General features: G+C 38.0%; 1 protein-coding gene across 2 annotated transcripts in view; it reads right to left on the minus strand.

Annotated features, from left to right (window-relative positions):
- PRR5L (proline rich 5 like) overlaps nucleotides 1-23,219 on the minus strand; it is a 959,912-nt gene that overhangs the window by 353,093 nt on the left and 583,600 nt on the right. Inside the window, exons 5-6 of one of the 2 annotated variants that reach the window (XM_044082833.1) lie at nucleotides 15,649-15,815; nucleotides 3,738-3,818 (exon numbers count right to left, since the gene is read on the minus strand). In XM_044082833.1, coding sequence (XP_043938768.1) covers nucleotides 3,738-3,818; nucleotides 15,649-15,785 — 218 coding nt within the window. In that variant the 5' untranslated portion in view covers nucleotides 15,786-15,815. Of the gene's footprint in view, nucleotides 1-3,737; nucleotides 3,819-15,648; nucleotides 15,932-23,219 lie in introns of both variants that reach the window. The other variant, XM_044082832.1, reaches the window with a different exon arrangement.

Here is a 23,219-nt window from a genome sequence, read left to right on the forward strand (position 1 = left end):
GACGCAAAAATACTAATCCTCTGGTATTCGGACCGGCCAAGGGCTATATTGGCAGGGATAACCCAAATGTGATGACTACAACAATGAAACACGAAAAACATCTACAAATGACCAGATGATAGGTGGGTGGGTTTCTCTGCAATGGTTCAAAAACAGAAACCATTCAATGTATCCCTTTTCAAATGCCAAGTCTCAAAATGCTAAGTGCCAACACACCAAAAAAAAAAAACCCTGTAAAACCCAGGAGACGAACAAATCTCAAACATTGCTCTTCTCCCTCCAATGTTGGGGTAAGTCCTCCACACTTCCAAACTTTTATATGTGAACTCTGAGATTTCCATACCATAGAGAAAAGGGAATGTTCTGGGGAATGGCCATCTCAGACATGGTATATGTAAGTTTGCTTTTTTGACAATTCAGTCTCTATGTTTCAGGACTCACTATAGATGGTCCCAACATTTCAAATAGTTATCCCATTCAACATTTAAACTAGAATAAAGCAGTGGTGCTCCATCACTCCAAGCTTGAGCAGTTCATTATCCTGGCTAGGGAACTTTTCTAAGCATTGCCTCCACCTCTGGGTGGTATACCTGAGGACAAAAGGCAGCCTTTGTAGATATGTGTCTATCTACTGTTCTCCACCTTCCCCATGTACATACCACCCTTGTGTCTGTGTCTCTCTTACATCATTGTCTTTCAGCCCTTGTTGTCTGCCCTTCACCCACTTTTCCATCTTACAACCATCCCTCATTACCCTGTCTCTATTCTTCTTTTGTAAACCTTACAAAAGGGACTCTATTGCAAAAAAGAAATCTTCATTCCAGCCCCCCATCATACTTGTCTACTGTTTACCTCTGCTTGTTATTGTCCACCCATGGGAAGATCCATGGTGTTGTTGAATGAGGAGCTGGGCTTCTCTAGACATGCCTCAGATTCCTTGACACCTCGGGGGGGGGGGCACTATAATGGATCCCCGATATTCAGAAAATAAATATTTGTTGTATATATTATGTTGGATAACATGACTGTCAGGAAACAGGATGCTTAAGCCACTCCCAGAACACTGGCCTTACTCCAGCCACTAGCACACCAAATAAATTATGTTGGGAATGACAGCGACAGTGGTGGTGAGGTGGATTATGGCACTGGAAACGGTCCTTTATGGACATCAAACCCAGTATAGGCTAGCACGGGAAATGTTCAGACCTCATGCATGTGACAGAGCCACACAGAACAAGATGGTACAAAGATTATAAGAACTGCCATGCTGAAACCATGAGATACAAAGCATGCTCTGTTCATGAAGAGCATTAGATATTACTATACAATATCACAAGGAGAATATGCCATGTTGACTCGCCATCATCATTTACAGAGTTGGGACAGAATGCACTACTTATTAGCAGAAAACCTGCAGACAATGAAGGCGACAGGAGTGTCTGGCTTCTTTGAAAACAATGCATGAATGAGACTTCAACATGGATGCTAATTTCCAGCACAGTCTTTGGCTGAGTTGCCCAGTGCACAGGTAATGAGGCTTATCTGGGTTGACGTTTATGAATCACACCGCATAACTGTCCAGATTTTCACAGAATGTCCCGATTTTTGACTCATATTTTGGTCTTTTCCTCATAAAATTTGCAGTTTTCTGGCAAATCATTGAGGCCTGAATTCACGAAATAATGACATACATTTGAGTTTCAGACTTCATATCCTTCAGAAAATGCATGCTAACACAAACCCTATTTTACTAGCAACTTTCTACATTTATAAGAGTAATATTTTTATTTTGGGCCCTTGTCCACCCATTATTTTAAGGGTTGTAGAGATTTTGTGTGCTAAGAAGTTGAGATGTTCTGAATCACTTAATTAGGCAACTCCTCAAATCAAGTGTTCTAGAACAGCATGTAGTTATGCTACTCCTTGTGCTGTGTAAATGGATGTTAAATAAAAGTTATGTACTTACTATGACACTAGATCTGAAAGTGTAGCTTCATCCCCAGCAGCTCAGGACTGACATCATAAGCATTAGGACAACTCAGCAAACAAAACTTGGCTCATGAATGCCTTCTCCTTTCTCGTACTGTATTGCACAGTTTTCACTTTCCAGGTATGAGGTTGTTCATACTCAGTATATAATACAATCCACACAGAACCTTCTTCACCAAGGCAGAGGAAGGTGGCAGCGGCACTAGTGAGGATGGACCTACTCTTCCACGTCTAGCATTATGGTAATTTTTATAGCAGGTATGAGTCGATCCATCCTCGGTACCTCCTAAGACACAGCCTCAAGATTGTACATTGGGTTGTCTCTTGATGAGAATATACTCTTGATAATAGTTGCCTCAGAACAGGACCTGGATCTGAATATCATATCCAGCTTGAAATGCATTGTAAATGTTTTAAGAAATACTAACAAGCCATTCCAAAAAGTCATTAAGTCTTTTTCACTGATCACTGTTGAAAAAACTTACTGAAGTAGCTAAAGCTCAAGCAGAGTGAGGCGTACAAGTTTCTGGTACGATTTGTACTTAAGACAGCACAAGTTCAAGTATTCAGAAGGCTATCTAGCAAAGGTAATCTTAGACACTTTATGACCTAGTTCTTTTAGTCAATAAGTGAAACAAAGTGCTAGGCGTCTTTGCCCATAAATTTGGAATCTTCCCACATAGCATCTTAATCAACGAAAATATCTTGGTAGTGTAGCATGTACCCCTCAAATTTTCAGTACAAGATGGGAAGACACCAGGCAAGTAAATGTATTAACTAAGACATTATTCAATTGTAACTTTTGTGTAAAGGAGGAATTGTTTCTGAGAGGTGTTCTGTCTTTATAAAACACTAAAGATTATACAAATGCAGCTTGTGGTTCTGAAATGCTTTTGAAAAATATAATGACTACCAAGAAAATGGTTTTAAGTAACACATTTTAAATCAAGTGACTCTGAAAGTTCAAATAAAGCCAGAGTTAATTTTTATAGAAAAAAGTACAGGTCCCATGGAGGTATAGGATTTCACAGTGCAGACCATAACAAAAGGTACCTTTGAGGAAGGCTTTGCATACGATCCACAAGGCAAAGGTTTTCAGCTGAGGTGACTTCCATGTCAAACCTGCATATCCAGTTTGAGTCCATGTGGGATTTTGTCAGGTGCTCTAACTTCCTCACACAATTGCAATTAATGCTATAGGTTATCTAAACTGTCTACAAAGTGTGTGTGTGTGTGTGTGTGTGTGTGTGTGTGTGTGTGTGTGTGTGTGTGTGTGTGTGTGTGTGTGTGTGTGTGTGTGTGTGTGTGTGTGTGTGTGTGTCTGTTTTATATCTGCAGATGTTTTTTCTGAACATTCAGGATGAGCTTCTATGTCTTGTGTCTACTGAGTGCCAGGATATGCTCCAGTAACCCATGTCCCTGCACTGGATTAAGCAGGTAATCAGAGAATGAATGACATATTATTACCTCCCTGCATTAGTAGTTCTAGTTTTAGTGCTAAAAATAATATGAACAATCACATTTATGGATCTGAGGATTGTTTTTAGATGTGTTGAACAATATATCATTGGATGGATCCATTCCAGAAATCCCTTTGAAATAAGAATCTACAACATGATTTTTTTCCATTTTCAGTCTTTCAAAAACAATATATTTTAGTCACCGTTAAAAATAACTGTGCATTTGCTCATTTTAGTATAACCTCCGTGACATCAGCCAAATATTATATGTAAAACCCATGAAGATACCTGATATTTTCATTTAGTGTGTAAAGTTCATTACTCAGTAATTCTCTTCCTTGGAACACTTTGATCACTGCTGTTTGAACACTGAAAATTGAAAAAAAAAATTGAATGTAATCAGAAAACCAGGAAGGACTATTTCATAATAACTTTATGAAAATCAAATATTTGATTCTGCTCTTGTGACAACAAAGTAACACCTGCCAATAAAATAAAACATCTTTTGAGTCTATCAAATTAATGTTTTCGTATGTTGCAAGACTAAAATAAAATGGATGAGATTAGCTTCTTTAGTGTTGACACAAAAAATACTATAACAGAAAAAGATGTACTCAATTGGAGCATGCCACTGAAATTATTTGTTTACATATATTTTGGCACACAATCTAGTGAACTCATCTATTCAAGAATTATCAGAATGTGCAGCAGATATTCATGAAAAAGAAATTCAAAAAGTTTAGTCAGTTCCATCAAAAAACAAAGGAAACAACGGTGGTATTACTATAATGATGCCTTATACCACTCAACATAAAGACAAAAATATGTCAGCAAAGAACCCAGTGCTGTGGCCTAGATGATGACTATAGTCAAACAGATCCAAGTTTAGTTTGTGGGTTGTGTGCTTGACTGCACTGGCAGCAGATGAAGGGTATAGCCTTTGATTTAATTCTGTGACAGAAGCTCATTAGAGCTTTTTGGGAATTTTGGCTTTTTTTCATTTTGGCACTGGTCATGCCAAGATGACCAGGCAAGGAGTGGGTATGTGCCAGGCACTGAAGTGTCAGAGAAACAGGAAATGGAGGCTGAAAGTCAGGGAATGGATCTTACATGGCAAGGCGGTGACAAGTGATGTCGTGATGTGGTTAGTTTTGTCATGTTTAAGAAGTTCATCTCTGACTTCAGGCATCTCTTTGTGGCTACCACAAAAGTTCCGTGGTGGTAATTGATGGGTAGCAAAAGGGACGTAAAGGAAAAACTAGGGGTAGGGATTAAAAGTTAGCAGTTCACTGCAGCTCAACCAACTACAAAGTACTATATTGGGGGAGGATAGCAATGGGGCAAAATGGGTTACTGAGAGAGTGATAGAGTAAAAAAATCAGAGCAAGAAATGGATTTAACAGGAAACAAGGTAGCAGTGTGATACGATAAACTGCACTCTTAAGTGACTGACTTGGAAAGTATGACTACTATTGCACATATTTATTTTATTTTTATTACATTTTATTTTCATTTGTTGGCCATGGAAGTCTAACTGGCTGAAGAAACCCTATTCAGTGGAGACCTTGGTAGAAAAGCTCAATTGTTACAGTATAATACAAAATACAATGTGAAAATGACAGACAGTAGCATACTGAACTAGTTCACATTACATACAAGCATATTGAATAAAGGTATACATTCACAGTGGTCCAATCACAGTATTATGTAGAAGTGGAATATATTATATACAAGCATTTGTAGAGGAACAGAAACAGATGTAAAACAGTGATGCAGTGATACAAATGAGTAAACACATAGATACCTGTATAAAGAAGAGTTAGACAAATGACTCAGGTTGCATAAGGTTAATACACTCTTTGGGGTGGTCGAAAAGTAAGTAGTAAGATACAGTCATAACAGTGTTAGTTGTGGACATTAATCTCAAGAAGTGTTAATCTTAAAAGTAGAGCATATAGCCATAGTTACTAGAGACTTACAGACTATATACATTTTATTTACAATTGAGTCTTCACTGTTTATTAAGGACCAAATGTTTTGATATATACCAAGTTCTACCAATCTTGAGGAATTCCCCTTACTCAGTGATCCAATCACCTTAATATGTTTTAATCTATCTGTCTAGCTATCCATCTATCTATCTGTCTATCTATTTATCTACCTACCGACCTATGGGTTCAGTGTGTTATATCAAACATTTAGTTAGTTTTGTTTTATTGAACTAATGATGCACTGCAGGATGCCTTCAACTGCTTTGTTGGATCACCACCCAGTGGACAGTGGGATTTTGCCCTTTCCTCACTGTCTTGTGATCTTGTAGTTGGTATACATAATTAGCAGGGAGTATTCTGGATGTGGGGGGGGGGGGGCCCTGCACAAAACATTGTTTTTTTTTCTTGATTGATTGAGTTGTGATCATTTGTGGTTGATGCAGTGTATGTCAATTAAGTGAGTCAGCAATGCAGTGAAATATAACTGTAACTCTATATATATATATATATATATATATCTGTATATATCTATCTATGTATATATATATATATATATATATATATATATATATATATGTGTGTGTGTATATATATATATATGTATATATATATATATATGTATATATATGTATATATATATATATATATATATATATATATATATATATATATATATACACACACACACACACATGTGAGAGGTATAGCATTGTATGTCAGAGGGTGCAGAAAGGCAAAGCTCCCCTGCAAAATGCTTCATACTGGATGTGACAAACCAAAAATCTGCCAGCCCAGCTAGCTGGAATTTTGTAAATAATTCTATGTCATTTGTGGATATTGATATGATTTATACAGAACTATATGTTATGTATATATTAAACTACTGGCACAGAAGTGTGTGTTCAACAGGGCTTGTACAGTGCCAAGCTTCAAGGATGTATCCACAGTGTACCCTACTGTAAAAGAACAGAAATATATATAAACTATATACCCATGGAAATGTATATTTTAGTAGTAGAAACTGGAATGTACAGAGTTAACTTGCAAAACTTCAAAAAGAGATAAGTTGAAATTAAATTATTTTATGATTGTTATAAAAGTTTGTTTCAATGCAGCAAGGAGACAGGATGTCTAGAACTAGGGTGTCTTCTGTATTGTTTTGTAAGCGTTTTTTGTTTTATGACTTCCAAGATCCTATTAGTTTCTGGTTTAGCCTGGGAACTGAAGGCAGGTGACAAAAAGTGATGTCATCCAGGCTAACCCAGCAGTAAAATGTGATATTAATTTAGGAACTCTCTTTGTCTTTGACCTGGAAACATCCACTCATCAGCACTTGCCTTGCTAATAGTAAGTAACCAGGGTACAGTAATTTCTTTTACATATAGATAGGAATATAGTAAAGATTAGTTTAGATGTTTTCTGTATTTATTTGAGACTGTCCTGCAATGTTGTTCTAAAATATTTCCTTTGATTTTGAACTCTGAAGTAACTGTGTTTGCTGACTGAATATTGTCTTGTTCTTTTATTATTTATTATTAAATATATTTAAACCTATCTTGGTGGCTGATATTTGTGAGACATATTTAACCTCTTAGAGTACTGGCATATGTATTTGTGACACTGTACAGGCCACTCCAACAGCCTTGCTTGGTCAAAACTACCATTTGGATTATTATTAACATTACACAGTAGGATTGGACACCCTTTGTAAGGACCTTATAGTAGTTGATAAAGAGTTGGTCGGTGGTAGTGATAACTACCTTATAGTCTGGGCAGAAGGGGGCATAGCTAGTAAACCTGTACCAGCCTTTCCCAGGTGTGTGTGTGTGTGTGTGTGTGTGTGTGTGTGTGTGTGTGTGTGTGTGTGTGTGTGTGTCTGTGTGTGTGTGTGTGTGTGTGTGTGTGTGTATGTGTGTGTGTTTGTATATAAATCTTGTATATAAATCAAATCTCAAAGTGTGTGTATGCCAGCTACTTGGGCAGGGACACGAAGCACTGGTTGGACAGAGAGGGTGATGGAGGTTTTGGCTTGACCACTCAGCTTAGATCTCAACCTTATAGCTGTGCCAGTGGGGAGACTTACTGGGGATCTGGAAGGAGAGGGAGGGAGAAACCAGCCCCAGACTGACTGTGATCTCTGTGTGCTCTTAAGGGAAATTGCACTTTACTGTGTGTGTACTTGTCATCCTCCAATGTGTATGTCCCTTAGATTTTGCCAGTGTTGAGGATTGAGGCTGCTTGATAACTGGACTAGTGCAGGGGAGTCACACTGGGTTACAGTGAATTTCAACATTCACTGTTTTTATTGTCATATGATGTTTCTACATTTCAGTGCCACAGTTTTGTACATTGTAGTTCTGCTATGTAGTGAAATATAAGGTTATTATTACTGTTCACCTAAACCATCACGCTAAGCATACAACAAAAGCCAATCAAGTGATGGAATATTTGTCTAGGCATAAAATCCAAGGACAGAGCAGTGAATGAGCTTTCTTATCAGCTGAGATCAGGCTACAAAGCACCATGTATAGTTCTGGAAGATGTATAGGGAAGAGTTGGGCACTAGCTGGAGACAGTACGGAGAAAGAAAATGGGTTGGTGAGAAGAATGAGACAGAGACTTACAAGTAGACTATAGGACAGCTTGGCCTTTTTATTGTGTAAAGAAGACATCAGGAGGGTATGATATGGTTGTATATGGCACCACCAGGTAAATGAGATGGGATTTGGAATGAAAGGACATGCTTGAAAGGAGGCATGAAAAGCAGATAAAAAAATATAGGTTAAACAGAATATAATTAAGTATTTTTACACAGAGAAAGAGTGGTATACTAGTAATATCATTTACTGGTATGGATGGAAGAATTTAAGAGAACTGAGGCCTTTAACACAGCATGGGATTCTTGCACGGATGTATTGAAGGAGGCAGGTACTCTAGGTTAGTTAAATAATTCAGGAAGACCAGACTGGCTCAAGGTCTCCTTCTGCCAGCATGTGGATATACAAAACACTGAAAAACTTTGCTGTTTATTAATTGTGAATCATCTGCCATAATATATGAGTAGATGTGCATCTGGCTTATGTATACTTTACAGTTGTATTTTACTGTTATGGTGTCTTGCATCTTCCTTACCCTACAAGTAACTGTATCTTGGGAAGAGCATGAAGTTAGAAGTTTGACTCCTAACCTCACTTCTAATTATATTTACTGGTTTTGGTTGGAAAATAATCAGTTAACTTTTTTGAAGTTAACTTCTTTACTGTTTTGAGTTTTTAAATTCCTAACTGATCCATTAAGAAAGACCACTGCAGTACATTGCTCCACTTTTGTGATACTTTCATATATGAAGGGACACAGGACTCTTAACAGCAGAATGGAAAGAGTTTTATTAAACAGAATCAATATAACCTGCAAAGCTCCCTATTAAAATATCAGCACTCAAAATCGAAATACTGACATGCAGAAAAAAATGACCGAAAATCCTGGTGAAGAATAACTCTGAAACATCACTTTTCTCCTTTAAACTTTTTTTTGCAGGGATGCAAGCCCCCCTGCACCCTTCCACACCCCCAAACTTATATATACTAATTCTGAGATCACCATACCACATGTACTTAATATATGCAAGTCCGTTTTTTCCTCCCATTCAGTCTCTGTGTTTTGGAACTCATTCAAGCAGGTCCTGAAATTTCACATGGTTACCTATCTCCAAAGATAGAAAAAGAATACATGAGAAGATATCATAATATGAAGTCTGAATATGAATAATTCAGGAATTTGTGAGGAAGTGGCTTTTTTCCAATGGGTATAAGGGATGCACAGAGACAACCATGTGTTTTATGACGAACAGACCAGAAACTTGTAAAAATCTGGGCATTCTGTAAAAATCTGGAGGGTTGAGACACATGCTGCAATATAGTTCTCTGGTGTATTTCTCTCACTAGAAAACAGTGTGTATACTGCTTTTCTGATTTAATAAATGACTTAATTTCAGTTATCTGAGAATTATGTTCCAGTATATGACTTCAGCTGGGTGACTTGAAAACAATGATAGCTGGAGAAATGCTGGTTGAACCTGTGCTCCTAATCACAGGTTAATGACAGGATTCAAACCACTGGAGGACATCCATTTTAAATTTAAACTACTTTTAAAGATGGACTCCTGTTTAGCTTCTAACACTTTTATGTGCTGGCTTGATTCTGACTGTTAGAGCAGCCACTGCTTAAAAACTGACTTCTTTGACAGAGCATTTTTTCAATTCTTGTTTTTAAGTTATTTTCCTTCCCACACAACTGTATACTTTTCAGAAGTCTAAATTCATATCTCCTGTCCTACACTCCTGCTATGATAAAGCAAAACATATGTGCAGTTTTGTCTTTTTGCCTTCCACCAGAATGATGCACATTGACTATGAAAGTAATATGGGCTTAATGCCAGTGAGAAAACCCTGAGAACTGCAGTATGAAGAAGGACTTGATCTGCAATGAATTTCTGTACATATGCTAACAAAATAACATTACTGTGCATCTTTGGACAATGTGCCCAAAAAGACAGAAAGGCCTAGACAGATATTTTCAACAAAAATACCAAATTCTACAAATGTAATTTGCTCTGGAAAAACATTCAGCACTTCAGATAAAAAATATCAAATTCTGCCAAGATAAATCCCTCTGAAAAACATTTCCATTTTAGACTTTATATGGTCATGTTTTACTTATGCCCTGAGAACGTACATGCCATCTTATATATTCATTGTATCTTAAGGACTGCATATAATATGGAAGCTCATTTCATAAACCAAACTCTAAACTATCTGGCAGTATTTTCATTTATAGCATAGCAGAAGCACATATGACCCCACAAATGGAATTAAACATTCTGCCATACCAACGAGAACATTCAGAAATTGTTAAAGAAAACGGAAAAAAACACTCGGGATTCAGACTCCATGCTGAAAATAAAATATATTAAATTACCTAGCAACACTAATGTTTTTGTTATTACACAGTGGTTAACCATCCTTATTCGAAGTGGAAAATTCCTAGTGTTACACCCTTATGACAGTGGGGCTTGTCTCTGGACCAACAGTTGCATACTTGTCTTGGATCAAACAACACGTGGTACACTGCGAGAAATGTCATTGCTTAAGGAAAACAGAGATTAATGTAGTTTAGCATTCTACATACCAAGGATGATTATTTATTGAACTGTCTATATAACCAATACCAAACAATATGCATAGCTACAAAGCTTGGAGGACAAAGTCTGGAGGTTTCACCTAAAGACCACGCCTCCTCATGATGGCATTATAAACTTACTTATATTCCTGCATTCTCCATATCATGCTGATGTGTACAGAGTTTTAGTTGGCATGTCTTCCTGTCCAATTACTAGTGAGGTGAGTTTAGTTTAAAGGCAGCTTGGAAAGAAAAATATTCTCAGATTTTCTCGGTCAAACTACATGCTGACCCTGAATATAAACTGCTTTCCACATGTACTATACCAACATGTCCCGGAAAGTATTACAAAGCAGAACCATTTTCTTTTCCTGGAATTTAAGAATCAAAGGACAAATGTGTATATGCTGCTTTATAACCTCATGTTTTGAATGCACTACAAGGAATGACCAGTCCACTTACCCAATGAGGAAATAGTAAATAAACGAATAAATGAGGACACATTGAGAGCATTTTTAACCACATAAAAATTAAATGTTAATGAACCACCATCTCCAAGGGTTTCTGACAATATAAAAATTGGTCCTGTTGCCAACATAATGTTATAAGAATACATTCTGAAGGCTTATAGGATCACAAGTACAGAACAGACAGGAAAGCATTATATCAAAAGCTGAATAGCTACCAATCAGCTTTGAGCATGATTTTTATCTGTTGTATGACACTATGTAAGCTTGCCTTTTACAAAGCAGTCATTTAGTGTTGGTGGTTCTATGTCTGATGACATATTAATAATTTTTCTGCCCTTCGTGCCTGCCAAACATTTAAACTCTAAAACACACAAACAAAGTCACGTAGTCCCAACTACTGTATCAAAACCACAAATTACTACTGTGGATACCACGAACAAACACTGTGCTGGACAACGGCTCAAGAATTAAAAATTATATTTATTAAAACAATGGTTAAGCGCTTTCATCTAAAAATAGACTTCATCAGAACACTTCCAATAAATAAATAAAGGTTTGTATACAACATACAACCAATAACAATCTTGCTATTTAAATTTTATAATGAAATAATTAATTTACTGACATATCCCCTTCATTAATATGTGAGTACCCGTGGGAAAAAAATATATACATCACTCACATCCTTGCTTCAATGATAGGTTTTAAAGGTATATGGTCATTAATGCCGGGCAGGGTAGTGGCATTCAACAAGATTTGCCATCTCACTTCTTTTTCACTTAACAATGCTTTTATATTTCCCCACTATTGGATAGGTGCAAAACCTCCAACAGGGCAAACTTAAATGTAACACACTCCTGGTTATCCCTAATATGCCTATATAATGCATTGTTTACGTCCTCCTTCCTTATGGTGTACAGATGATCATATATCCTATCTTTGAGATGCCTCCCGGTTTTTCCCACATAAAAAATGGGGCATCTGGTACACTGGGCAAAATACACAACATTTGATGTCTGGCAATTTCCCTTCTTAAATCTTAATATTGTTTTAATCTTATTGCCTATATGGCAGAACACTGGTTACATCTTCCACACTTAGTCATGCCACTCCTGCCTGGCTGTATACGTAGATTACCACTATGAAATTTCCTTTTCAAATTGCATCCTATCTTATGCACAAACCTGGGTTCGTCCCCCACCGGTATATAAATCTCCTGATCACACTTCAAGATGCTCCAATTGTTCTTAATAATTTTTTTAACATCTCCCGTGGTTTTGTTGAAAGGCAAAATACAAGCTTTACTCAACTCATTATTACCTTTCTCCTTCACCTTTTGAATACCACAACTCAATTCCATTCCCACCAATGGCTTATATTTTTCCCCACCCACTACTAACATATGTGACAGCATCATCCACGACTGGAGTGGGGTATCCTCTCTCCTTAAACAGAGTTCCTATATAATGTAACTCTTGTAACATTTCTGAGTGGTCAGAGGTCATACGGGCTGCTCATATACATTGTCCCTTCACTATGTTTTTCTTCTGTTTGTTAGGATGACAACTGTTATACTCCAAATAGGAGTTACTGAATGTATCCTTCCTGAAAATTCTAGACTTAAATGCCTTACTTGTTAGGGAAATGTATGTATCAAGGTATGATATACCCTTCTTCACTGGAATGGTGTGTAAATTTCAAAAAAGGACTAAATGCATGCAAATATCCGACAAATTCTTCGACTTCCTTGTTGCTTCCATCCCAAAAAATAAGCACATCATCAAGAAATCTGATATAACATCTGATATTTTTCATACACCTACTTTTAAACACAATCTCCTCCTCCCAAGCCAATAATACAAGATTTGCATATAATGGGGCACTGGCTGCTCCCATCGCCATACCCCTGTTATGCCGATAATATTCTCCCTCAAAATATATGAAATTATAATCTAATACAATACTATGAGAGTTATCTTATCCCAGTCCAAATTACCAAATGTCCTGATGCTATTGACAAATATCCATCCCTTCATCCCTTGGGATGCATGAAAATAAGTCAACCACATCAATGGTCACCTGAATCAGATTTTCTTTCCACAATGAGGGGGGTTAAGTGGCTAAGGAAGTCCCAAGAATCCTTTACTATGTGATCCACCTTCCATTAAATTGGTTTTAACCAGCTTATTTTCATGCAAAACAAGGGTGTGGTGATGGGAGCAGCCAGTGCCCCATTATATGCAAATCTTGTATTATTGGCTTGGGAGGAGGAGATTGTGTTTAAAAGTAGGTGTATGAAAAATATCAGATGTTATATCAGATTTCTTGATGATGTGTTTATTTTATGGGATGAAAGCGACAAAGAAGTCGAAGAATTTGTCGGATATTTGCAAGCATTTAGTCCTTTTTTGAAATTTACACACCATTCCAGTGAAGAAGGGTATATCATACCTTGATACATACATTTCCCTAACAAGTAAGGGATTTAAGTCTAGAATCTTCAGGAAGGATACATTCAGTAACTCCTATTTGGAGTATAACAGTTGTCATCCTAACAAACAGAAGAAAAACATAGTGAAGGGACAATGTACACGAGCAGCCCGTATGACCTCTGACCACTCAGAAATGTTACAAGAGTTACATTATATAGAAACTCTGTTTAAGGAGAGAGGATACCCCACTCCAGTGGTGGATGATGCTGTCACATATGTTAGTAGTGAGTGGGGAAAAAAATACAAGCCATTGTTGGGAATGGAATTGAGTTGTGGTATTCAAAAGGTGAAGGAGAAAGGTAATAATGAGTTGAGTAAAGCTTGTATTTTGCCTTTCAATAAAACCACAGGAGATGTTAAAAAAATTATTAAGAACAATTGGAGCATCTTGAAGTGTGATCAGGAGATTTATGCACTGGTGGGGGATGATCCCAAGTTTGTGCATAAGATAGGATACAATTTGAAAAGGAAATTTCATAGTTGCAATCTACGTATACAGCCAGGCAGGAGTGGCACGACTAAGTGTGGAAGATGTAACCAGTGTTCTGCCATATAGGCAGTAAGAGTAAAACAATATTAAGGTATAAGAAGGAGAATTTCCAGACATCGAATGTTGTGTATTTTGCCCAGTGTACCAGATGCCCCAGTTTTTATGTGGGAAAAACCGGGAGGCATCTCAAAGATAGGATATATGATCATCTGTATGCCATAAGGAAGGAGGATGTAAACAATGCATTATATAGGCATATTAGGGATAACCAGGAGTGTGTTACGTTTATGTTTGCCCTGTTGGAGATTTTTGCACCTATCCAGTAGGAGGGGGGAAATATAAAAGTATTGTTAAGTGAAAAAGAAGTGAGATGGCAAATCTTGCTGAATGCCACTACACTGCCCGGCATTAATGACCATATACCTTTAAAACCTATCATTGAAGCAAGGATGTGAGTGATGTATATAATTTTCCCACAGGTACTCACATATTCATGAAGGGGATATGATGTCAGTAAATTAATTAATTATCTCATTATAAATTTTAAATAGCAACATTGTTATTGGTTGTATCTTGTATATAAACCTTTAGTTATTTATTGGAGGTGTTCTGATGAAGTCTATTTTTTAGATGAAAGCGCTTAACCATTGTTTTAATAAATATAATTTTTAATTCTTGAGCCGTTGTGGTATCCACAGTAGCAATTTGTGGTTTTGATACAAACATTTAAACTCTGTTGCAGCTGTGCCCATTCATCACTGGAATGAGAGCACTTAGTGGGATTGCCATTATACACTCAGCTATGAGTGATTTTTTTGTTTTCTAGCCTTAACCCCCCCCCCCCATCAGTAGTTGCTGATATGCATGCATGCAGATGTGGGGGCCTGCTATATCTTCCTTTGTGAGTGTGCACATTCATGCACATCTCCCATAAAGGCAACCCCACAGCACTGGCTAAGCAGGGCCAAGTGCATGTGCCTGGTACAAACACTGCATACTATGTACCCATCCCTCCAGCAGGTGCTGACACTGGAGCAAGGCAGAGTGCTTCCCACCCAAACACACAGACAAAGGGAAAGCTAGTAGCAATTATTTACTCTCACCCTCTTTCATCAGCTGCACCAGTGCCCAGGTTATTAGTTCATCATGGCCATATGGGTCATAGTCATATTCACTACAGAGCTAACTGCAAGCTTGATTTCATTTTTAAAGTATTGCTAAGCAATATTTGAAAATAATCTGGCTGACACTAAACACTACACCCACATTATGAACTGGCTGACCTTTCAATAAGTGTGGACTGCTGCTCATCACAATTGCCTTTTTATTTCCACCACTTCTTACGTAATGTGCAACAATGAGCAGGTCATTCAGCCTGGCGAATGCTTTGGGGTGACAAAAAAAAAAACTGTTTATATATATGGCAAACTTCACAAAGTTATCGAATAACTAATGGAAGAAAAAAGTTCCATCAAAACGTAAATGTCCAACAGAAACATGATGCAATGTGTATGTTATATCCCATGAAACGTGATGAAACATAAACAGAATTAAGCAGTCTGGACTTCATTCCCTTACCTGTTCCATGCAGAGTTGGAGCTCAAATGCAGTGCCTGCCTGGCTGCATGGAAGCGTGGAAGATCACTAAGCACTGGGGAACTCATGAAACGAGGCCTTGGCCGGCGGAATGAGCCCATTCTTCTTGATACAGTCATGCATATGTGAAGCAGAGGGCACTCTGACACCTGGAAACATAAGCAGGAAGTGCAGTCCCATTAAGAAGCATCGCTATTAGATCCTTTCCAAAACAAACAGATGGGATGTGATGGGGCCATGAGCCTGATCTCTCTGCAAACCACATCTAATAGAAATACATAAAGTATTTCAGTAAATGAGATAAAGCTTTCAAAAGTACTATCTGGATATCTGGAATTACAAAAAAGAACAAGTCAGAAATGGGAAAGTAAAGCAATGACAGCCTTTCACATATGACTCACATCCATTACTAAAATATCAGGTTTCAGAATTTCAATTTTGTTTTTTTTTTGGCCCAACAGATAAAAACATTCCTTTCCCAGCACACTATAGACCCACAAGATCCTTGTAAGGGCAACAGCCTATTCATTCCCTGATTGAGGTGGGGGTGTGGCTCCCTGACCAGGGCAAGATAAGAGTCAGGTACAAAAATCAAGTCATTATAAGTGAAGAGCACCAATACCCCCAAGCTTAACTCCTTTCTATTGCGGATATGACCGCTGCATAGCTGCTCCTATGGAGATGCCTGCATGGATCCACACATGCCAGTGGCCTTACCCTGGCCCATAGTGCAGCATGCCATTCCATGCACATAATGGTCCTGTAGGTGTCAACACTGCAATGACCTGCCCCACCTACACCCTCCTAAGATGAGCAAGTTGGCATCAGCTTCTCAGTTTCATCTTCCTCTGCCCAGATCTTCAAACTTCCCAGACCACCAACTGAGTCTTGGCCAAAGTGAGGGCTTTATCTCTCTATGTCACAGAGCTGGGCTGCAATCTTTACTTTTTGTCATTACCAATAGGTGATATGCAAGTCCCTCTTAAACCCCTGAATTCTGCTGACTACCATGGCAGTACATTTTCCTTTGACAGGATTTTTATGCCTCTTTATCTTCATACCTAATTACGGATAGATTACACTATACATACAGGTATCCAGGTGATCAGCAGAGTAGAGTTATTCAATGGCTGTTTTAATATGATAGATTCTGATGAAGGTATTTGGCAAAGACATCTGCTGTCCTCCGAGACTGTAGTATGATCAGAATAAGCTGAATGGGGACACGCATGGCTATACCTCTCAACCTGCCAGCTTTCAAAGTCATAGCAAGGGGCCGTGAAAAATAATAGCAAAGGGTCCAAAATCATAGCAGTAAAATTTGCATATGTCTTAATTCACACCTCTGAGGATTAGGGCACAAATGTGTAAATTACCTTTTGCCTGGTGCATCCTTAAAAATTAGAACTGGTGCTAACAGATGAATACATGCACAACTACACCAGATAAATATCCTTAGTACACTGTAAAATGATATACATGCTTGTTTTGCAGTTTTTCACAACCTTGTTTCCTTCCTGCTCATCATAACATTATACAAAAAATTGCAGTGTATAATTAAACACACACACACACACACACACACACACACACACACAATCAGTAAAAAAAAACACTTGTATGACTGTCTGCACCTTAGATGTTATGCTGCCTTCCAGTCAAGTGAATATATAAATACATAAATAATGGCCCAGAAATGTATTTCATTTCACTGCTCTTAGAACCATACAGTGCAACCCATTGCACTTCCCATGCTTTTACAACCACTTAGCTCAAGAATCATGAACAGATTTTAAATATTGCTCTTATACACTTAGAGAATTGCTGGTATAACAGGTTTTGAATTAGCAAGTATTTTTGAAAGATATGAAGTCTGAAACTCACGTGTATCTTTATTTGGTGACTACAATCAACAGCAATTCACCGGGAAACCACAAATTTTATCTAACGAAAAATATGAAGCAAAATCAGGGGCAGGTGACAGCTATGTATTTTAGGTGCATGTGTGCGAGCGGGCACGCACACACACACACACACACACACACACACACACACACACACACACACACACACACACACACACACGAATATGACTAAGTACAGCCACTTGTATGATTTAAATGTCTTCCTGAGATCCGATGAATGCATAAATATATAAACAATGGCCTAGAAAGATGCTTCAGCTTGTTCCTGTCAAGAACCACACAGTTAAACCATTTCAGCCTCCTTCCCCATTGTGCTCTGATCTTCTTTGGTCAAAAATCACAATGATACAAACTAGTGTCAGATGTTAAATATTGTTCTTTCATACTTACAAAGTTGCTGTAGATTAAGCTTTGCATTAGCAAATATTTCCTGATGCTTATGAAGTCTGAAATTCAAGCGTCTGCTATTATTTAATGACTGCAATACACAATTTGCCGGACAACCATACATTTTATGAGGAAGAGACCCAAGGATCTAAGTACCATTGAACTTATTTGCTCAAAAATTCTGGACAAAGCCAAAAATAACGGAAAACAAAGACACAAAAAGGAACAACTGTTTAATATTACTGTAATTCAGTTTATATGTTAATAGAACAACTACTGTAGCATCAACGTGTATTTTATAAGCAATAAGAAGTATGACACTCTAATGACTGTAGAGTCAACAGATCACAGCTTTTTGCTGCTCTGCTACATAATAAACCATGACCAAGAATCAGGTCATCTGTGAATGATTTAGCACCTAGTTCCACACAAACGTGTGTTGCATTGCTGGAGAGAGGTGTCTCACTTCCGTCTGTGCTCCAACCCTGTGATGAGTGTCACTTCTCACTGCCCTTGCAGGCTGCTATGCATGGCCAACCAGAGATCTGCAGAGCTGTGGTATCATTATGTTTAGATGAAATTCTGACCTAGGGGCGTTCAGTCATAATCCCACAGATGGTAGTTTTACACCATTTGCTCTTGAATCAAACATACACCAAATGTCTGATCTTGCGGTTCCTCTCATACTGAGCAGAATTAATATCTCAACAAGACATCATCAGTAGGGTAAAACTAACCCATCTCACAGTGGTATAAACCAGCTCATGTTCCCTATCAGTAGGTGAACAGTCCATCGCTTGGTGAATTCTGCTTCACACTGATAGGAAGAGCCAAAATTGAAGGATCAAGAAACAATGTTAATATAAATGCTTGGTCACCACAAGCCATTTATCTCTGTGGTAGGTTTTCTGATACCTCCTGTTTGAAACCCAAAAAGCCATAGGGATTGTGAAGCCCCGCTTTCACTGTCTGTATTCATACTGAAATCAAGATCAATCTTGCTTTTGCCATTTTGCTCCGCAGGAAGTTTTGGTCCTCCTTGAGTTCACCTTAGGACACCTGCATTACTCTTTGATAGGTGTACAGCCCCAGTCAAACTCTCAAACTGTGGGGCAGGTCACACATAGAGACACCTGGGCACTTGGAGCCAAAAACGAGACCCCCAGTGGGACTTGCTCCTCTGCCTCACCAGTAAGTGAAAAAATGATAATCATTGACTGGCTACTGCTAATTGTCAGTAATTTATCAGACAATGTTATTTATTTTTTTGAGACGTAACAGAACAAAACTAAGAGCTAAAATCAAAGACATTCTTTAAAATCTTGGGCAGTTGAGAGGCAGAGCTATGATCTCTCTACAAGCACATACACACACACACACACACACATACACACAGACACGCAAACATATACAAGCACATACACCCACCTTTACCTCTTCATCCACACTCTTCCCAGAAGTGATTGAATTAGTAAAGCAACCTCACAAAACTATTTAAAATCATGATGCATAAACTGACATGAATCAGAATTGGCTTTAAAGTAAATTCCCTGCGTCATGCATTATATTTCCCAACTTGCCAGCCATGTAGTTTTTGACAATTTTCTTTCTTAAATTAGTGATAAGCAATGGAGCGAGTGTCACATCTAATAGTAGTTGGACTGTTTGACCACTGATACAATCCAGGAAGCCTTTTTATCATTGGTTCTTTGCCTTATTGTAGCTAAATCAATGAAACTGCAAAAAAATGGAGCAGTCAGTGCCTGAAGAGCAGTGGAGCAGCTGCTGCACTAATGCTTACATTTGTAACCCCCAGCTTAAAGCTGAGCAGTTAAGAGGTATGGATGTAGCTGTTGGTCTGTATGGGGCAAAACTTACCTGCATCAAAATAGTACCATCCATTACTTTCTCATGAACTGCTTATTTAAAGAACTGATGTGTTTGGAATGTGTTATTTTTTTATCATAATACGTAGGATCTGCCTTTCTAGCTTAAATGCTACCATTGCACACAGCACTTTAACTTTGGAATCCTAACCCTTTGAAGCAGCTTTCTTATGGTCAGCAGAATTCATCCACACAGCTTGTTGCTGCATACATTTAAAATGGGGTAAATTATTTTATTCAAATCAATATATTCATAGAAAAAAACAATACACTGGCAGAGCAATGAATGTATGTTCCACACAAGCAATTGTAAAGTGCACTAGGGTGGTTATCCTTAACCTCTGCAGAACAGCTGGAGATTATGTGTCTAGCAGATTGATAGGAAAACTACAAAATCGTTCCTAGACACAGCGACCTCTGATGGAGTAGAGGGATAAAGTCCTGACTATGACCTTGGTAACCTGATTTCAAATAGCAACTGAGGTGCTGAATGGTGCAAGCAATGAAGATGGCTGTGCTCAACATTAAGGGGGAAAGAAACAACCATGAGGTGCCTCTTGAGGGTGAGAGGGATGTCCTGCTACCATCAGCTCCTTCAGAAGTAAGTATTGGTTCAGCACTGACACTCACTGCTCCCTCCCCCTCTGGGTGTTACTGAACATACTCAGAAAAGGTAGGAAAACAGGTGAAAAAATGGGTCTATATCTCATGGTCGAAGTGTCAAAACTTTGTAAATATCGAACCCAAAAGTTCAAAAACTGAATACTCCAACAGTCAAAACATCGATTTTTTTCCCCAAGGAAAAAAAATCACTGTTCTGATACAAAACGTGAAACACACGGACACTAAATATTGTTTCTAATGCCTCTCACCCCAACGTGGGGGCTGTGCCCCCCCACCCTACTTAAATATACCAACTTCGAGATTGCCCCACAGTGGAGGAAATAGCAAAGCTGCAGACCCGACCCACCAAATTCTTTCCCTGGGAAAGAATTCGATGTTCCGCAGCTTTGTTATTTTAAGACTTCGAACTTCCTAGTTCTAAGTTACGGCGTTCGGACATCTGATATAGACCCAAAGAACCTCTCCATATTCCCATGGTAACAGTATGAGAGTGTCATAGGATGCTTTGATGTCCTCGCTAGCCTCAATAATCACAGCAAATCCAGCAGAGGTATTAGCAGTCTCAGCGACTGAGGACAGGCATTGGCAGCAGCTGATGGTTAGCTGTAAGATAGCCAAAAGTAGCTCAAAAAAGTCCCAGATACTCTAAGGCTTTGAACTTAAAGGTCCTAGCATGTTGTTGATGAACCTGCTACCAGCATCTCCTGACAAGAGCTGAGCCTCCTGATTTTGTATTCTTTTTATCCAGTTCAGAGTCTGTAACCAGTGACTGACTGCAAGGAGCAAGAGTGTGCAGTTAAAAATTAGGGGTTGTAACTGGGTACAGACATTGCCGTATGAGCAAACATTATTTTTGTTACTGTTCTTACAAAATTGATGTTTACATTTCTAAATGTATTTTACAAGTAAAACATTGCTGCTTTTGTTGTCAGATATATTAAATTTGTATCTTGATAAAAACAGTCCTTCCATAAATGGTGGAGCATGCTTTCAAGATAATAAAAGACACATTTCTGTCTGATGTGTGCCATGACTAACACTAACACTGAATTCACAAATTCCACTGAAATGGAGATACAGCAGGTTTATAGCATTATCATGGAAAATGCTTAGATTATATGTGTATACTGGGAAAATAATCCTACTAATATACGTTTCCCAGCTGCAGGCATGTTTTTCAAAAATCTGCAGCAGACATATCCTGAGGCAGCACTTAAATGACAAGAACAATGTCAGCGCAGTTTCATAGAAAATATCACCTTTGTAGCATTTGAGAGGTCATTATACAGTAACTATGTGAACCAGCATTCTTGAGTGAGATGGAATTTTGCAATGATAGTATAACACTTCATAAAAACTGGGTCCACACATGATTTGTTCATAGATAGTTATTGGGCATGTTGGCCAAGAGGCTATTGAGGAACCTGGCCCATTACCCACTTGCTCCAGAACACTGTCTGGTTAAGTGACTTGCTGAGAGTCACATGAGCAAACAGAGGTTGAAAGAATCAAACTTCGGACTACAGGAAGCAGTTTGCTAATACAGTATAGCCTTAATTCTCTGTGCTGGCTGACTGACTGTCTAAAACACTGAATGTTGGTTAAAGAGAAAAATACACTAAATTAACATAGGCTCATAATTTCAGAAATTATGAATAATTTTGGATTAAATATCTGTACTACTAACCAGGGGAACCAACTTCATCACCTTCCAAAACCAAATTTAGCAAACAAAGAAAATCTTAGTTATCTATATTTAAATAGTTTGAATGCCTATTCATTAGCTACCAACATGGATGATCAGTACTCAAGGACATTGTTGCTGTTATTTCTCTTCTTATGATATTATCATTATTATTATTATTATTATTATTATTATTATTACCTTTGCAGCATGATCTCCAAATCAGGACATATAGATTTTTTCTACTTATTTATAAATGCCAGTAACACTGATACATAATGAATTAAAAAAAATACAAAAAAAAAAAAAAACGATGAAGCTAAATTCATGTTTAGAAAGTTGTATTTTTTTTGACTTGGCAAACCTTACAAAGCCTACTTTTTACCTCAGACCAATTGTGTGATAACAAGGAAAAGAAGTGGAGGCATGCAAAATCAATACAGTACAAGATTATAATTTTAATGCCTGAGGAGTGTGCTGCCAATACAGTTCTGATTAGCAAAGTAACACAACCAGGATGACAGATGTCACTGTTTTCAACACTTCAAACTCCATCTCATCCATATTATCACATCTCCCACTACCAAACACTCCACTGAAAACAAGAACATTGCAAAGGTTGGGTGATATCACCTTCAAAGTAAACTCACTGCCACAGCCATTCTGTGTGCACAACAATCAGGGTTATTTGCAAGAAGTAATATCTCCTAGTAAGATTCTAAAACTCCACTGCCCTGGTCCTAACTGTTCCTTGCTTAATTCAAGCAACCACATAAGAGAAAGGAAAACTGAGCAAGTTAGCTTACAAAATGTTAAGAATAAAGAAAAAAAAAACTGCGGACACACATTTTCTTGGGGTAGGAGGTATTTGCCTGTCATTTCTATGAACTCTGAGTATTTGAATTCCATGTGGTGTTGTACTCATGATGGTAGGTTTAAGCTAAATGTGCCCCAAGAAAGATGGAAACCAAATGTAAGAGGTAGGGATTGTTGGCTGTTACCTCTCAGTAATGCTTTCAATAACTTATGACATCAACAGTGAAATCC

This window comes from Protopterus annectens, chromosome 9.part0 (assembly GCF_019279795.1).
Source record: "Protopterus annectens isolate FY-2018-M chromosome 9.part0, PAN1.0, whole genome shotgun sequence".
Lineage (NCBI taxonomy): Eukaryota > Metazoa > Chordata > Ceratodontiformes > Protopteridae > Protopterus > Protopterus annectens.